Here is a 20,113-nt window from a genome sequence, read left to right on the forward strand (position 1 = left end):
AGGAAATATTTTGATACTCTACCACATGTCTACCACAGAACTTTCCTTCAGCCAATGGAAGTCTATCGTACATCCTCCATCATCGGACTATACCCTGACACCCAATATTCCCTGATGCTTCATTATGACGGAGGTTATGAGGGGCAGTATAAAAAGGGAAGTTTTCTCCGTTGGCTAAGTACGCACATGTACATACACATCTACTACAGTTCTATTTTTTCCTGCACTTTTTGCTGGGCCTCTTTTTCTGATTTGAGTATCGGAGAACCTGCGCCAGGGGCCTCTTCCCTGGTTCTCACTCTAACACCTTGTGTGAGCTCTCTGTGGTATGTGCAGACTCGTGGGTAACATTCTCGACATCTCCTCCCTAGTCCCCTTGAAGATTTAAAGCCTGCAATGTATTTTCATATCTAGAGGCCCAATCCTCTCTTCGTCAACATTCTCACTCTCATCATCAACTCCTCTTCTGCTCAACTTCCAGACATGATCATACAACATACTTATCTATGCAAATAAAAAAACAAAAATGTCAATGTTGCAGTTTCAAGTTATATTTGAGAGTTTTGGTATTTTTATTTTTATTTATTTATTTATTTTTGATGAGTAGGTAAGAGTGCACTGAGTTGATTAAAAAAATTTGTTAGTGCGCATAAATAAAACCACCTTTAGATAATTAAAAAAATAATATATTTACTCTTCAATAATAATATAAGTTGGGATGTGGTCCGTTTAGGAAAGTGTCTTGAGGGAATAAGTGAATGCTTGGAGTCCAAGCTTTGTTAGTGATTTCATAATTGTTTAATTATTATTGTTGTGAAATAAAATAATATTATCGTTTGTTTGTATTTAGTGAATAACCACCCTGACAGAGTCTCACCGCCCAATTGCCTACAAATATTCAAGCTCAAGCAATTAAGACAACCTCCCCACTCTGATTTCGACACTAATTTTTTACATTCTAACTACTTAAGCGACACTGAAGTAGGTCAAGTGTGAATCGAATATTATTCTCTAACGAACTACTATCAACCGATGTGTTTAATTTGATAACGACTTATCTATATTCATCAATTAAATAAAATAAGTTAATAGAGCAATGTTGCCCTAACGCATCCCGTATAAATCTAAAAAACAATAGTATAAAAATTTATTTTTACTTAATAATATAATTTAATTTCTAAATATTAAAGGTAAAATATTATTGATATAATTGGGAGTTTAAAAAATATATAAAAATGGAAAAAAACTGAAATGCACTGGTCCGAATTAAGACAGGTCCGGAAATTTGATCCGGAGCATAACATAATTATAATTTAATATTTCAATTCCTTAATATTTTTAAGTAAAGATTATGATTTCTTTTATGAATGATATTAATGAATGATTTCTAGATATTTTTTTTATTAAATTTATAAAATAAATTAATAAAGTCAGTGTTGAATTGAACAATTATTTTTAATTACTTTCAATAACTTATTATGGATATTAAAAGTATAGTCGACCTAAATTTTTATAAACTCCAAAATTTAGAAAATTTAGTAGTATTTAAATTAGATTTTTATAAAGTTTTAAAAAATATGGTATTGAAACTTGACTTTTAAAAATTCCATGAAAATTTTTGGTATCCAAACTTTTATGAATTTTCATGAATTATTTTTTTAATTCTTTGGATATAAACTTTAAACTCTTGATAAACTTTAAAAAATAAAAGAAAGAATCATCTATTGAGATTTTTATATATTTTTAACCCAATACGTCTCTCTCTTTTCGATATTCGTCATCTCTTTGTTTTCTTTTCTCCATAGTTCTACCTTTTTCTTGCTCCTAGACCGACCTCCTCCACCATTGAATCCAAGCTACATCTGCTACTCAAGCGTTCTCTTTCCGTTTCCTTGTCTCTTCTTCAATCTCTCTCTCACAGACAAGTGAACATCTATAGGAATTACATCGTTTGACTTTATTATTTTAGTTAGTCTAGGAGAAATCGTGGTGCTTTTATATTATTTTTTTTGAATCTGCTGCTTGAGTATTATGTGATTGTAGATTTGTATGTACATATTTTATTTATGTGTTATAGTAAAAATTGATCTTTTAATTGGATAAATTCTTAGTGTGCGCTATGGGATACCCGATTTTTTTTTCACGTAGTGTTATCTCAGCGACATTTATGAGAAGGTGCTATAGAGGGCGTTGTGGCTGGTCTACATGTTTTTAAATATGACTCATTTATATATTTGTTCATGCAGTCAAAAGAGTATTAAAATGTGTGTAATTTAAAACATAAGGACAAAAATAATTATGGAGAAATTTACTTTTATTTTTTTTTCAAATAGTTTTTTTATAATTTTCAAATTAAAAAAACATAGGAGAATAATCGTTTTCTTCTTGGCTAATATTTGACGGGAGTGTTAGATAATAACTTGTAAAATATTATTAAATTATAAAATCTATAAGTTTCTATGAAAAATTTAAAATGTCTATAAAAGTTTTGTAAAAAAAATATAGAATTTCGTGAAATTTTTTTCACAACTCTGTGCAATTCTATAAAAGTTAATAAAAATATATCAACTCTATAAAAATCTATCACTAGAAAAAATTAATGAAAATAGTTAAAACTCTTGATTGAATATACCCCTTAAACTTATGGACAATTTGAGAAATTCTTACTAGACAATCCTGATTGGAGATATAGGAGATGTTCTGTATTCAAGCCTAGAAAGTTAGGCTGAATTGTAGGGCTATTCGAGTATGAATGGGATGTCATTGGCTGTACATCGAGGGTTCTTAAATGTCACTAGGTCCAAGTTCGAGTGGGAAGTTGAGTGTCGAGTCGTCTGAATGCCAAGTTGCTCAAATGGGTTCCCGACTCAATGGAATGCCCGAGCTGCTGAGTCACCCAAGTGAGTTGCCAACTCAGCTGAATGCCCGAGTTTGACGAGTGGAGTCATACGCCAAGTGTTGAGTCGGGAAGATAATAGTGAGTTGAAAAGTTGCGTGCCCGATTATCATTTCGGCCAACCCCGAATGGGGCACTACCTATTTGGGAAAGCAATACTAAGGACTGCATTTTTTAAAAATAGATTCGTCTCCCTTCGATAGTACTTTGAGGTTACATTGGTAGTCTATTTCCCATAATACTACAGTGGAATAATAATCATAATCTTACACTGATTGTTTATGACAAAGTGAGAGAGTACTTGAACATCGTCATGAGTAGACTACCGAGTGGAAAAATACATGATAGAGAAAAAAAATATATCCTAAAAAAAATTCTTAGGGTACGTTTGGTTCAAGTTATCATGTATAATCTTAGGTATATGATTATTAGATAATCACAAAATTAAAATTATGGAGAATAAAATATAATTTAATATTATTTAGTTCAAATATTTTAAATACTCATTTAGAGAGAAAAAAAAGATTTTTTTAAACTCAGAATTATGTAAAATCTCATACTTTAAGATAATCATATTTTAAGTTATATCTTCCAATTATTTGAGATGATGTGCATACCCACTACGTAATCTTAAATAAATAGATAATTAAAATTTTCAATAATAATCTGCGAACCAAATTTTCATTCACAGAGCCTCTTTCATCCCTCTTCTTGTTTCCAGTCAAATTGTCAACCGTTCTCATTAATTGTAAAACGCTCCAATATTCAATGACTATTAAGGTGGTCCTTTTGGAATTAAAGCTCAATGTTTTGGCCTTCAAATTATTTTTCGAATTTTGATATATATATATATATAAAATAATTTTGATAGTTATATATATATATAATTCATAAATATCAAAAGGAGCTTTTTATGTTTGAAAAATATTAAAATGAGTGCCCTATTTTAATTTTTCGTCCCAAAATATTTTTCTTCCTTAAAATAATATAATTATAATAGTTTAGTTAAAATTACTACAGTCTTAATTAAAATTATTTTAACAACTTGGCAAAATGGAAGTTTTCTGATTATTACAAATAATATAAAAGTTTAAAATTTTAAGAATTATAAAATATATTTTGGTAAATATTCATACACTGTTTGTTATAAAGGAACTTCAAAAACAAAAATAGATGTGGAGCGATTTTTTTTTTGTTTTTTAAAAACTATTTATATCTCCCCTTTCCTTGTGAAAATCTCGCACTCGTTCCTTTACCCGCGCGATCCTCAGGGCTCGCGAGTTTGCTTACGTCATCATCCGAAGGAATCGATCGAGGTAGCTCCGGCGAGATCCATTCCATGATGACCGCCTTCCTGGCCTCCTCCTCCTCCGCCACTTCCACCGGAAATTACCGCTCGAACTCCGAGAATCCTCCGCCGCATCACGACGAGTCGCCGCTCGCCCCCTCCGTTAAGAAGGACAACGCCGCTACGAAGAGGCCTCGTTCCAAGGATGTCTCCTCTCGGTACCTCGCCCCGTCGCCTACCTCCCACTCCACTGCCACCGTCGCCCCTTCCTCCTGGTCCTCCTCCAGTTCGGTGCTCTTCCCCTCGCCTACCGTGGCGCAGAGGTGCTCGGTGTCGCCGGCATTGAATCGGGAATCCGTAGAGAAGCGATCCCAGTCCGTCCGTCGCGTTAACCCTTTGACGCCCCGGACCGATTCCCAGGCCGAAAATTCGGCGTCCGCCCGAGTACAATATTCGCAGACTCGGAGCCTTTCGGTCTCGTTCCAGGGGGAACCCTTCTTCTACAAGCCCAACCACCCGAAGAACACTTCCTTCATCCTGTTGAGCAAACCCAGTCCGGAGCGTCGGCTTGCTGGTGAAGTCGCCGTGACGCCTGCGAGGGATGGAAACCATTCGGAGAACTCGAGGCCATTGGTAAAACGGCCTCGATGGCCTGGCGCAATGGCCCGAGCGTCGAATCCGTTGATGCGCACCTTGGATTGCCCGTCCAGTCGGAGCCACCCGATCTTGGTCAAGGTCCAGTCACTGCGAGAGCCGATGGTGTTCGGCGATGGCAATCAGAGGTCACCTGTTGACGGGGCCGACCTCTCCGCCTTATCCGATAATGGCAACATGTCGTCTGAGGGAAATTTTGGGGCGCCGCAGCTTGGCATTCCCCCTGTGGAGGTGGCACCTCTAGGGAAAAGCGTGCCAGCGAGGTTTTCGCAGCAGACGAGTAGCAGGCAGCTTAGGTTGCCGAACTCGGGCCTCTTCTTGCCTCCTCCTAGCTCTAGTTCGACACTCCAATCCGAGCTAGGTTTAATGAGGAAATTATCAGTCACCAACCCTTCACCATTCCATCGACTCATTAGATCCCCTTCCCTTTCTAATTACATGGCCACTCCATCCAGGGGGATGGCTAGCCGCGTAAGGAGTGGGACAAATGTGACTGTATTTCCAAGTGATCAGCCGGCAAATGCGCCTTCAATCATCAGCTTTGCTGTTGAAGTGAGGAGATCTAAGAAAGGTGAGAACCGTATTGAAAAAGCTCACATGCTGAGGCTGCTTGATAACCGATACGTCCAATGGAGGTTTGTTAATGCAAAAATCACTGCAACGTTGCTGTCAAAGAAGGTTACTGCAGAGGTAATGTGTTGCATTGTCCCTTCCTAGCTTATCTTTGTACTTTGTTATTTGGTATCCTAAAGATTTGCTATTTTAGCTGTCTAGTTGAAAATCTTAATCTTTTAATTGAATTTTCAAGCACTATATTGTTTAGAACTTTACAGGAAAGGAGAATCGAGAGAGGAGTTTAGGAAAAAGTAAGTAGAAGTCAATTAGAGAAGAGGAAGGAAGGAGGTGGGGAACTGGATTGAGAAACAGGAAGTCAAGATAAAAGCAGCGTATTCCAAAATGATTAATACAAGATTTGCTTTTTTATAATTCTATGGATATGTTGAATAGCTAAATAAACATACTCTTTATTGAATTAGGCCTTTAAATTATCAGTCTCTTGGAAACCTAACACATTCTTTAGAGTACCAATATCAAGATTTTAAATCTCAATTCCCTACTTATCTTGTTCCAAGCCTGTTGGTTCAAACATGCATTAACAAAGGCCATATTCCATCAATCTAACTGTTATGATTATATATCAAACGAATAAGTGTTGTTCTACCACCATCACCATATTCTATCAAGTAATGATTATTACTTTTATAGCTTGTTCTCTAAAACTATAATCCAATTGCTATTTAATTATTATAATCGGAGAATATGGGGGGGACCTTGTGCGAGGAGAAAGAGGCCACGCGAGAACTTTGGTGAAAGAGAATGATGAGGATGGGAAAGGGGGATTCATGTGAGAGATGGGAGGGATGATTTTGATAGGGGTTTAATATGAATTGAAGGGGAAGGCTTGCCTAGTGAGAGGCACGGGGGGCTAAAAATGAAAGGTAGGAGGGGTAGGTTTAACCAAGTTAGAGTTTAGGTAGCTTATTGTGATCAAGAAGTAAAACCTATGTATTTATAGACTCCAAAACAACTAACCTACAACTTTGGCGATCAGACTAGGTAAATTCAATACTAATTTAATGCCTATTCTTGTAGACACTTTCTTTCCTAGTTATTCCAGGGCTTGTTCTTACTTTAGTTTCACTATTCTACTAAAAAATGAATTGCTTTTGCCAATTAGATCAGTTGCAGTTATGGAGAAATGTCTTACTAGTTGATATAGATTCCTAGATATTTGTTAAGGGGATACTAGAGTTCAACCAGCTTCTATATTACTTTCATGGTCCTTTCTGTTAACATCAATTCATTACAAGACATAAGAGGATTAAGATAGAATGCAATAAAATTTCTTTGCATCAATAATCTACCAGAAATATAAGCAAAAGATATGAAGAAAGAGGAGAAAAAAAAAGATTAACATCTAGACTGCCCCTTCAAATAACCTTCATTAATCCAACTAACCAAATATCATTTTAGATTTAACTAATTACTTTCTCTTCATAGTGCTAACAATGCCAAAAATAATAAAATTCACAACATGTGCCAATGACATAAGAATAGCATATGAGAATTTCAATTGAAAAAAGTGTTAGGTCTTGAACGAGCTCATGCTTGTAGTCACTTTACGACTATCGACACTGCTAAGGATTGCCGCCGAGAGGATGCAAACTGATATTGGATATATTGTCGAGGCTAGTGTTCAACACTATCTTCGTAAAACGATATTGCTTTGCTACAGGTGCTTACGGATAGCAGCAATTCGTTTCCCAAGATACAACGATGTTATCTCGAAATAGCAGCACTTCAAATTTCGAGACCGACGAACCTTCTCATAGGCTTTTTGGACTCCGAATGTAGAAGTTGGGATGAATGAATTGATTTTCTTTTCTCTTATACTGTTTTTCTATGTTTTTTTTTCCAACATCTGGAGGGTTCTATTTATAGAGAAAAAGAGGTGAGGTACCTCTTGGTGAGGATTCATCTGAGTTGTTTAATCTAGAGGGTTGTATCCTTTCAGATAGCCCTTGATCTGAACCTTCAGATCTGAAGGGTTGTAACCCTTCATATCGTCTTTTAATCTCAACCGCCAGATTAACCCACATAGGCACATGACACGTCATCCAAGTGTCATGTCATCATAAGCATAAATTTAAGCTCCTCAATGCTAAAGCGTCCATTGCGCGCGTACGCGTGTACGGGCGACAGGCTCGCCTATGGGAAGAGAGCACCTGTGCTTTTTGTGCTAACTCCATTAACACAGCAGTACTTATAAGGAAGCAGTCACTCTTAGAATTTTCAGATGTGGGACTATTCCCCATCTACTTCCTTAACGCTATTTTGGGCTTAACTTTAAACAATTAATTTCTCATTCACCTGTAATCAATTTTGAGCAAATTAATTGTCTTACGTGAAACGTAGATTTCGATTTAGAAGTCAATTCTGACTTTCATCGATTGATGGCACTTCAATTTTTTGTTGCAAAATCGTATTGGTCGTTTTAAGACTCAATATCCAACAAAAAGAAATATCAAAAACAGTATTCATTTTGAATAACATTTTTCATATAAGTTCAGTTGTCAGGGATGTAATGATTTAATTAAGTTGACCATGTAGTTTTAACCCTTATGGCTTTTGACCAATTTACAAATTTTTGTCAAGTAAAGACAGCAAAAATTTAGACAATTGAGGAGGATAGTATTTGCTCTCTCAGTGTAGAGGATAATATTATTTTTCTTTCTTTTTTGCTTGGTTTTACTATTCTATGCTTCATTGTTAGGGCTCATGTGCAGTCCTGCTAATGATTTTTTTTTTTTTATTTGGAGTAGAAAAATATATACGATGCATGTATTACAACCTCAAATTTGCGTGATTCTGTCTCTTTCAAGAGGTCCAAGCTACATATTATGATGGATAATTTGAAGCTCACGTCTGTACTTGAGGGGCAAGTAAGTTGTTTTCCATTCCCTTATTTTCAATTCATTTAAATCATTTTTTCTGATAAATAGATAAATGATAATTAATTGCTTAAATAAGTATCTTTTTTTATTTGTTTATCTGTTCTTGAATTTAATCATGGGTTCTTATTTGTTGCATTACTTGGTAAAATTTGAAATTAGCTAGATAAATACGTTTAGCATCCTATTTCCACCACTTTGTTTCCTTAAATAATCATAGTCCACACCTAGATATGGTATTTGATTGTGCTCTGTAAAATTCTACCAAAATGTTTACCGGGGTAAATATGTGCCTGAAGGAAAATTATCTAAGCATTTACTAGGGGTGATCGCGAATTAGGTTGGTTCGGTTATTAGGATAAAAAACTATCCGACCCTACTAGATCAGATAATACAATATCAGGACCTACATCCGGTCCTATATCCAACGGTTATTATGTATCATATATCCGACGGATTGTCAGTTATTTGGATATCCGACCCTATATCCAATGAAATATAAAATATAAATATAAAACAAAAGAAATAGTTTAAAATGATAATAGACATTATTCATTACACGTTGTAGCAGCTAATCACCAGTAGCTGTTACAACGTGTAGCAGCTTATCGGCAGTAACTACTACAACGTGTAGGAACTTATCGACAGTAGTTGCTACAAGTAGGGGTGATCGCAGATCGGGTTGATTCGGTTATTAGGATAAAAAACTATCCGGCCCTACTAGATCGGATAATGCAATATCAAGACCCTACATTCGGCCCTATATCCGGCGGTTTTTTTTTCGGTTCGGTTCGGGTCGGTATAAGCGGGTTGGTCGGTTTGGCGGGTTGACTGCTCACCCCTAGCATTTACTCTTGTGTAACTTGTGACAAGTTTAGTTGATCATTTTAGCAATTTTTTCCTGAATTACCTATTAATGATGGATTGTTGATACATGCATTTATGTTCAGCGTAAGCAGAGAACTAAGCATATAGTAGTGTTCATACCTTTGTCAAAATAAAAGCTTGGACTGTAGCATTTTATGTTACAGAATATCCTGTTTAACATTTTAGTTTTTGACAAACGTGTTTATTCATATAAGTACATACATTTACCAACATGAACTAGCTATACTGGCACCATAAAGGATTTTTTTTACAACTGCTGAAAACCAAAGTTGTAGTCATGCAGGAATGATCTTAAATTCTTAACAAGTTAAATGCGTTAGAAGTTGATGCAATTGCGGGGCATAATCTCTCTTTCAACTAGGAGATATTTACTTCAAATGGTATAAATATTTCTTCCAAATAAAAAACAAACAATTTGTGATATCATTTTCCTAATCTGTCACATTATCAAGGGAAATGTATGAAATGAAAATGATTTACGACATTGGCTGTACATCTTTGCATGTTATCTTATATCTAGTACAAATTTTATATCTGCAATTTCTATGATTGAAACTGCAAAAACAGATGCCTTTTTGTCTTATGGAAATGCTTTCTGATGTAATTGTCACATAGACTGAAAGAGTGGTAGGCTCAGTGGTTGGATGGTTTTCAATGTCTCTGACACATTAAAAAATCGCTTCTGTGAGAATGATTTGGTTAAAGATTTGCATGGATAACCTATATCAGATATATTGAATTTTGAAATTTGATGACACAGATAACCTATCTGGATGAATGGTCTCTGATGGATACTGAGCATTCAAACTCATTACATGGTGTTGTGGAAGCCCTAAAAGCTACGACAGTCCGTCTTCCTATAGTTCATGGTGCAAAGGTTTGTTTCCAGCATTAGCAATACTGCCAAATGAATGGTACTCTACCCAACTTTCTAAGTCATGCAGATTTATTTTATGCATGCAGGCATATATCCAGGATCTGAAACATGCTGTTGGTTCAGCAGCAGAAGTAATGCAAGCAATAGGATCCTCTGTATGCTCTATGTTGTCAATGGTGATGGAACTACTAACTTGCCATATTTTACTTGCCTGCCCTATAATTTTTCATATAATTTCTCTCCAATTGATTTTCTAGCAATCTGCTATTTATTTTGATTTCTCTCACCATCTCCTCTTTACTAGTTTAGCGCTTCACCTTTTAATTAGCAGCAAGCTTAAAAAGTAACTGAAAAATAAAATTGTATTAACATAAATTTGCTTTTATAATTACGGTGGAAATTACTTTCCTGCTTACTGTCTATACTGTTAATACTGGTATACATCATTGGTCTTTCTTGTTACAAAGAAACTGCTTTATGTTATTTTGAAAAGCAGTTTACTTTTGAACTCACTTTATCGGAGCTTTTGGTAGGGTGGAATGCAATGGAAAGGGGATGGTTCATTATCTCTATGATTCCATTCTAATGTTTGGATGGTCAATTTGAGGTGCAATGACCCATTCCAAGGAAGTAAGGAACGACTCATTGTATTCTACCAATTGCATAGTTTAAGAGGCGGAAAACTTCATTTTAAAAAATAGTAATCAGGTTATCATTTAAAAAATTAATAAAGTGAGTAAACCCTGTAAGTTAGATGAGTAGGATGGACCGGTGCCGAAAGTTGGGCAATGAAGGAAGGTCAAAGTCGGTGGGTTGGGATCATAACACGCTTGACTGGCCAGGAGCCAACAAGGGGTCAAACGTATTGGTTGGGCTAGGTGGATTGGTCAGGTTGCATTGACTAGGCATATTAGTTTGATTGAGTTGGTTGCCTGAGCTAAGCAGACCGATTAAGTCAAGCATGTTGAATGGACCGACTAAACCAAATGTGCCATGCAAATGAGGTAGATCAGACATAGCAAACAATGCATGATAGACTGGCCAAACAAATGCGTCAAACTACAATGAATTATTCTACTAGTTATATTGTTTTATTATTACAATCAAACAAATGATGGAATGGGTCGTTACCTTTTTATTTTAATTCTGTTCTAACTGCACAATATGGTATTATCCAAAAATTTGACTTCTCCAGTCCATCATCATGATTAATATAGTGTATAAGCAATGCATCTCAATAACTAGTTAGGTATTGTTTGTGGTAAGGAAATTGAATTGTCCCCCATGCCACAATGCAAGGGTAAATCACTTCCACAGTTAACCAGACATCCATGGGTCAATTCCTAGCTGCGACACACCACAGAATTAATTTCCTCTGGTGGGAAGATAACCCTGGAACGCTAGCTGCTAAGCGACGAGCCGTTCACACTTCTGGATTTACGTTGGTGGCCGGTGGGAAACTTCTGTGAGACCGGGCTAATCACCTTCAATATTAGTTGGTTCGAAGAGTTGGATACTTGGATTATCAAAAAACAAAAGTAAGTAAATTGAATCATGTTAAGAAACCCTTGTGGAACTTTGGCCACTTAAATTTTTAGGGTTTCAAACATATACCATTAGTTTTACTTTCCTAAAATCATAGATTGAACCCCATCTAATATGCACCCAATATGCATTAATAAGAATCACTATTGATTATTTTCTAATATGCCATAATATTTCCTATGAGGGGCAATTAAACGATTTAATCAAAATTTTCATTATTAAAAATTTGATGATATAAAAAAAATTTAGGGGAAAGTCAACCAAAGTTCCTCTGGATTAAATCGTATTAGGCAAACATTTACTTTATTTCCTAAAATTATATATATGTGATAAGATTCTTATAATAATTTTTTGATATTTGGACTCTTCATTTACCTACTATTGATAATGTGGAAATATTTTGTTAAAATAGTTATGTAAGAAATTGGACTCACACTTGCATGTTGAATGCTTGTACCCAAGTCCAAGTAAAAAGAGTCTTTCTATCATAATAAAAACCTTATTATCTCTCTATACTAGGTATTAGAATGATGTTACATATGATTCTTCATTGATTTTTTGTTACTGTTCTTTTTAAAGGTCACGGATTCGAATCCTGGAAACAGCCTCTTGCAAAAAGTAAGGTAAGGCTGCGTATAATGGATCCTTCCCCGGGGCTCCGCATGGCGGGAGCTTCGTGCACCGAGTTGCCCTTTTACATAATAACTTTTGATACATACTCTTAGCCCCAAGGGCATAGCACAGATGGTGGATGTATGACATTTTTGATGTAACAACCAAGGGGTAGAATTTCGCAAGAACTCACGACCTAGAATTCACCCCATCATGCGCCTCCCACCTATGTATCTGAATTTACCTCCCTCCATATTTATAGGGTCGGCTCTAAAGGGGTCGTTGAGATGGCGGATCCAATTTTTTTAATACATACTCCTATGAATAATTTTGAGTTTATGGTTTTGAATAGTTTTTGTAGTTTTTAAATTCACATACTTGCCCTACCACTTAAAGTCAAAGAATATGAGGTCAGGAATAGGATCCCTTCTTAAAATGTGATGATCCTCTTCCTGACCATTGTTGAGTAACGAAAACCACAAACTCAAAATAGGAAAATGAGTAACATAGCTGGATATTTCTATCCTTGTGCTAAATTTCTCTTGGGATATTAATTAACTTTTTGTTACTAGTTTTAGGAATATCCACAGTTTTCTGACCCCACTTGTAATATAAAAACATACCTTGAATCATTTAAAGGGTTGTCTTTGTTCAATCAATCTTATTATGCACTCCAAATCACTCCTGATTGATACGATGTATATTCAATCAGATCTAGAGTTTTGGCATTCCGTGTAGGCTTGTATACCATCATGACCCTAGACATTATTTTGATCGAAAATGGTGTTCAAAGACTTCCAACTCTGCATCTTCTGACTCATGGAACGGATAGTTTCCATTTAATTTTCAGTAGTATTTTTTTTTTATACCATAATTCTCAAGAGTCATATCCTTGACATAAATACTGAAATGACTATCATTGTTGGTTAATTCTTTGAAATAATTCCATTGTATGATTGGTGGAATGAACCCAATTATCGAAGCATAACTTTTGTCATATTATATTGTTTAAGTTTCATTTTACCATGTTTCAGAACCTTGTGATAGGTACAATTGTAACAATAATGCGGCAAATACCTAGCAGATATCAAATAGATACGAGCACTTTTGGTATATCTTATTTGTCATTGAAGCTTGTGTATCTACAGGTAGAAGGGCCAAAGTCCATCATCTCTGAAATAGCTAAAGTGGCTGTTGAAGAACGCTCCTTGCTCAACCAATCGAAAGATCTCTTGTCTGCCATCGCAGCTATGCAGGTAAGTGCTCTATCATTCCAGCCATCTGCTGTCTGAGATCTAAAATGCAATTCTTGTAAACACATTGTGCAACAGGTTGCTCAATGTAGCCTACACAGTCATATAATGCAGCTACTACCAAAATCCAGCCATATGCAAATTTAGAATAGATTCTGTGTCTTCAATGATCACTAACTCAAACCAGTCTCTAACTTGAGATCATACGAGAGTTCATGACGACGACAGTGGTTTTGCACTGAAGCAAGCTCTATTCAGTATGTTCATCTTTATAATAACCTCGATTCCTATATTCTTGTGCCCATCTCAACCAGATTTATCATTTTTTTTTTGTCTTTCTCGCAGGGATGGTGTTGCTGCACACAGGACATGTTTTGTTAGGCTAACCCAAGTGTATGTGTACATGTACTCTAGTGCCATTTTTTTCCTCTTATTTGATGCAAAGAAATTGCATCCATGTTCATTTGAGACATCCTCATATTCAACAGTTGTAGATTGATTGCATGGTAAAAAGATGTTGGAAATATTTTTTTTTAAAAAAAAAAGAAATTCAGCTAAACAAAGAAGAGAGACTTCTGCCAGAGTTTTCTTGTTAGTATGATTTCTAGTTTAGTGATTCCAAGAACAAATTTTAATTTTATAGATTTAATTATAGATGCTACTATGTGTCAGGCTTTAATTTTAATAGGTCTTAAGTCACTAAAATGTATTAATATTCAAAATAATATAAAATCATTAACGTATGAATTAGATTGTTAAGAAGTCGAAATGACACAGAATGGTAAAAAAAACATAATTAGCTATGCTACTTACTAAAAGGTTTCTAAGTCAACTAGACTATGTGCTAGTATAGTATACTATAGCCTCGGGGTAAGATTGAGTTGACTAGTACGAAATAGAGTTATTACCATAGTATAATATACTATAGCCACTAGGATAGGGTCCTCTGGTCCCCTTGTCTTGGTATGCTCTTGGACCAGGACAAGGGGATTAGTGGGAAGTAATGACCTCCACCTGTTAACAGGTGGGAGCATAGTTTGTAGAATCGCGATCCTACGCAGAATCGATTTAAGGTCAAGATCGGATTGTAGAATTGTACGATCCTATCAAAAATCCTTAAAATCTTATCATACATGATTAATAATTAGAAAAATACCTAAAAAAATTTATTTACATATAAATAAATAACTAATTTTGTATATATATGCAATCATTTACACTCAACATCTCAAATTACATTATTACATGTACAAATTTAAATTAACTTGTAATTCAACTATCATTCTCGCATAGTAATAATATTTATATTTTCATATAATAAAATGAAATAATATAAAATTTCTATTAACACAATAATAATAACACATTCAATGTCAAAAATATTTTCTTGATTTATAAGATAATTAAGTTTAAAGACCAACAAAGCAACTGACGTATATAACAGAAGCTATTGAATCCTTTGATTCAAATATGAACGCCGGAAATAATCTTCTAAAGACTGGTTGATGTCACACAATACTAGACAATAGACATCCAAAAACTGATTATTTTGGGGAAAAGAAATGACAGAATATTATTGATAAAAAACTAACTCAAAAATAATTAAACATATGTTTAACTAATTTAAAATCCTAATAAGATGAAAAAAGATAATAAAAAAAAAGATAAAATCTTCTAGACATTCGAAAAGGATTTAAATGATATTTTTTGGGTTTGAAATAGCATGGTTAAGGATAAACTTTGAAATTTATTAAAGATCTCTGAACGAGCTTTGATTTGATATATTATAGGGTCCGTGGTTCAATCCGAGTCAAAAGTTATGACATTTCAAAACTTCCACCGATCCTGTTCCGATTCTGCTCCTATCCTGCTCTGATCCTACCGATTCTGTTCCGATCCTACAGATCCTGTTGCGATCCTACTGCAAATCCAATTTTGCGATCCGATTTTGCACAATCCTGAATCGATTTTGGATTTCCGGATCGTAGGATCGTACGATCCTACGATCCGGATCTCGATTTTGCAAACTATGGGTAGGAGGCCATTGCTCCCCACCAATGTAAAGGCTAGATCAGGGATTGGTCCAGTTTTACGGATCAGAGGATCTCATCCCAGCCAATAGGCTATGGTGGAGCACAAAGACAGATTCATGTTGTAGCTATCCTGGGCTATAGCCCAGCCTAAATTTTTATTTTCTTGTGGTACGGGCATCTTTGCTCCAGACACAAACACACAATTCCTCCCTGTTGCCGACGAGCCAATTCCTCCCTGTTGCCGACGAGCCAATTCCTCCTCCTTCCGGCCACCGCATCAACTTCCAAGGCAACTTTGTGCCTGAGCCAGTGCCGGTGCATCTGACTCCATCAGCATCCTATTCCTCAGTGATGACGACACCACCTCTGCTTCAGGATCTATTTTTTTAATAAAAAAAATATAATTTGATCGATTAATCAGTAATTAAACTCTCGCCAATTGAATATACCAGGAGTGTCGGTTGGCTGTCTCTTTTTCTTGGCAGCTTTTAAGGATGTTAGAGCGGTGGCGGCGGGAGGGCTTAACATGGTTTATATTGACTGGCGTCGATGCCTGTTTTTTAGGAGATAAGATGATTACCAGTGGAGCCAACCCTTTGGAATGCGCTTCCTAATTAAAGCGCATTGAACCGCTTAAATTGACCCATCCAATTTGGTTAGTTTAATTAAAAATACCCTTTATAAAATATTATGTTTATTTTATGTGGTTATTATATTAGATATTCTGGCTATTTTTAGTATGATTTACCACAAATTATTCATTTTGAATTTTATTTCAATATCAAATTTAAACTTCACTCTTGCAATGAATCTTCGATAGTCGAGTTTGTCTGACTTCCTGTATCGGATTCATTTTGACTACATTGATTTATTTTATTTAGACAGTATTTGTTTTTATCATCATGAACTTTTTCAGCGAAGCATCCAAAGACAATACTTGGAAATAAAATAAAGAATCATTTTTTTTAAAAGATGGTTTGATATTCCATATTGGATGAGATGGTTTGATATTCCATATTGGATGAGATGGTTTGATATTCCATATTGGATGAGATTTAACTAAAGATATAAATATCTATTCTATTATAAATAAATTTTATATTTCAAAATATCCTATGACAAAACTTTGTTCAATCATAATATAAACCCTCGTCTAATTTTTGAATCCTTTCATGGTGGAGCATAAGAAATTTGTCTTTATTTGAATTACTAGGATCGTTGGGTTATTGTGTGGACTATTATTTATATTTTTTGATTTACCTAAATAGTTGATGGAAAATATTCATATGACTAAATTAATTATCTTCAAGATTAGTTGAACTGTAACACCTGAATATTTGAAAATAATATAGTAAACTGCAATGTTGAGCTATTAAATTTTGAAATTCATACAAAAAAAATTAAAATTAAAAATTCATGGAAAAAATTGTGTAGATATATAATAAAACATATTTATAAAGAAAAAAAGAATTTTCATGTAAAATTATTATGTTTTTTTTTAGATTTTTGTCACATTTAGAAATGAGTAAAACTTTTGATGTTAAGCATTAAACTATTTATTTTATGCATTTTTACGATAAGTTGTTTATTCCTATTGATTAATTTTAATAATAAAAGAAAAAAGGTATTCCAGTGCATGAAGCTCCCACTATTCGGAATTTCGGAGAAGGATCTATTGTGCACAGTCTTATCTTACTTTTTTTACCAAAGACTATTTTTAGAATTCAAATCCGTGATCTTTTGGTTACAAAATAATAATTTTACCGTTGCGTCAAGACTCCTTTTCTCTTAATAACAAAAGAAGAATTCTCAAATAAATAAGTTTTCTAACTCATCTATAATCAAACCATCTACTAACCTAATTCACCCATTTGACAGTCCTAAATGATTTTCTTTAGGAAGATGTGTCTATAAAGTGAGAACTTGGATTTTCCAAATCGTATGTATGTTTAAGTTTGAGAAAGCTTAGCTTTGTATCGTTTGAAACAAACATTCTGCACATAGTATACGAGACTTTCTACCTTCTTTCATTTTCAAAGATGTTAAGAGATGAGTGGATCCTACCTTTTCAATTAAGTACATGTGATTAATGTTATTTTTAGATCAATAAATAAGAATTTTTCTCAAACAATTTATTTGTGGTAAAAGGTGAAATCGTCATCCCTACATGTGATTAATATCTTCCTGGAAGGGAGTAAATCACGGGGCTTCGCCCATTAATAATAGTGCATATAGGGAGGAGTGAGGCAATCAATGGAGCATTCCACATATGTAAAGAATCGACCTCGGACTTATCTATAGCAGTATCCTTGTATAAACCATATGGGGAATTTATTGTTCCAGGAATAAATCACAGGGGCTTCGCCCATTAATAATAGTGCATATAGGGAGGAGTGAGGCAATCAATGGAGCATTCCACATATGTAAAGAATCGACCTCGAACTTATCTATAACAATATCCTTGTATAAACCATATGGGGAATTTATCACCATTATAGAGAGTGAGTCTGAGATAAGTGGAGAATTGAATTTCTATTAAAGCTTCAAATCAAACAAATTAGGAGGGAAACCATATTCTTTAAACACAGTCTAACAAGGAACTTCTTGAAAGTTTGGTATGCAAAGTGTCAAAGAGTTTATATAACTCCAATGACTTCTAACATTAATTAAGATGGATCATGATCTCAAAGATAAGCAAAATAAGTAGAGCTTAAGTACTTTTTAAGTGTCATAAGTAGTTTGTTTTACCTTATTTCTATGAGATCTAATATATTATTTGCAATTGATATGTGTGTAAGATATTAATCTTGTGCAAAAAAAAATTACATTTGAATATCTTAAGTATCTAGAGAGTATTCTTAATGTCTTTTGATGTCCAAGGAAAGGCACTAAATTTGATAGGTTACTCCAATTTCAACTACAAGGGTGGCAAATTAAATAGTAGAATGCAAATTTCTTGGATCATTTTAGTTAGTTGGGAGAAGTTGGAAAGAGTATTGTATTGCACTATCCTGAATCGAGGTTAAGTATGTGGCCATGGATCGGTGTGTAGCATGACTTAATTATAAACATATTAAAGTCTTGTGCGGTAATTTGGCCATCATAAATTTAATAAAAAAATTGAATTCATCACTCTAATAAAGATATTTGATCCTGTCCGAGTGCTGAGTCAATGGACGCTAGGGACGTGGCGCTCCTGTTGACTGGTTGAAGACTCCAAAGAAGTAGATCCTCTGTCGTCGTGAACCTGCAAACACAGTGTCGAGCCGAGGAGGGGTTCCCCGGCGATGGTCCTCCGACGCTCAAGTCGAATCTCCGACAGAAAAAAGTAGAGCGAAGAAGAAATGAGACTGTAGCTACAGTGAATAATAGTGCATACCTCCATCGACGTTTGGGGGTCCTTATATAGGGCTCCCCAAAGGCGCGTGCACGCTCCCTGAGGCGTGGACGCTTCTCAAAGCATGCATGGAATGGATGTGTCAGGAAAGTGTGCAGGACGCCATACTTTAATAGCACGAGCATATCTCTGACGCGACAGTGAAAGTTTCTCCCGTACGATTCTCTGTCTGATCAAGCTGCTGACCATGCCTCTTGTCGACGACACTAGTTCCTAGGAAGATATCGCCAACTGCTCCCTTTGTCCTTTACCGGGCCGAGCGTAGGAACCGCTAGGCTATCACCTTTCCCGGGCCGAGCGGAGGCACGTCGGCTGACGGCCTCCAGGCGAATGCCCGCTCGGCCGGACGCCATGTCTACTGTTAGCCGAGCGGGAGGGCCGCTCGGCCTCCGTTTCTTCCTGCTTTGCCTTATGAGCATCGGAAACTCGGCTTCAAGCCGAGCTGTCGAGATGCCGGGTCGGCTAATCCTTCTGCTGATCAGGGAGGTAACCCTGTCCGGGTCGAAGTCTGCCAGGTGTTGACCACTTTGACCTTCTACCGAGCGGGCCCCCTCCTCTTACCACCGGATCACATGTCTTCCCTTCAAGTCTAGTCGAAGGAGGCTGAAAGTCCGACTGACTGGACAAATAGTCTGGTGAGTGGTTGGCGAGTCGACCATTGAATGAGCGGGGCCCCCGCTCGGTCTCCATAGGACTGATCTTTCTCCTCTGGTCGGCGATTCGTGTCTTGCACTTGGCTATTTTGGATACTTTTCCTTACCTCTGTTGGAGGGGTGCGAGCCGGTCAGCTAATGCTGACGCCGTCCAAATCTCCTCGTGATGCGTGCAAATCTCCTCTATTAAGGCTGAGCACGCGCCCGTTAAATGTCATCCTGTGGGGTGATGCCATATGTCATTGACGTAGTCGCCACATGTCCGAGGTGACAGCTGCTGATGTGACGTTTGACGGTTCGAATTCAGCGGTCTGATGTGCACTCCGATTCCTATGACCTAGATCGGAAAACCCTGATCGGCCGCGCTCATCTTTATAAAGCTTCAGCGTCACCGCTTCTTCCTTCGCGTTCTGTTTTTGCTCTCCGACCACTTGCTCCGGCGACTCTGCTTGCTTCCAGCATTCCGTCCCAACACTCCGCCGACTCCTATCTTTCTCCTCTGGCA

At 36.1% G+C, this 20,113-nt stretch overlaps 1 protein-coding gene across 1 annotated transcript; it reads left to right on the top strand.

The window, feature by feature from the left end:
- Positions 1-4,157: 4,157 nt before the first annotated feature.
- On the top strand, positions 4,158-14,051 carry LOC121974943 (QWRF motif-containing protein 2-like). Its single transcript, XM_042526236.1, has 7 exons — positions 4,158-5,528; positions 8,222-8,341; positions 9,999-10,115; positions 10,202-10,291; positions 13,421-13,528; positions 13,604-13,782; positions 13,871-14,051. Exons 1-6 carry the CDS (start codon positions 4,236-4,238, stop codon positions 13,670-13,672), a joined length of 1,797 nt encoding a protein of 598 aa, XP_042382170.1. The 5' UTR covers positions 4,158-4,235; the 3' UTR covers positions 13,673-13,782; positions 13,871-14,051.
- Positions 14,052-20,113: the final 6,062 nt, after the last annotated feature.

This window comes from Zingiber officinale, chromosome 4B (genome assembly GCF_018446385.1).
Source record: "Zingiber officinale cultivar Zhangliang chromosome 4B, Zo_v1.1, whole genome shotgun sequence".
NCBI classification, from domain to species: domain Eukaryota; kingdom Viridiplantae; phylum Streptophyta; class Magnoliopsida; order Zingiberales; family Zingiberaceae; genus Zingiber; species Zingiber officinale.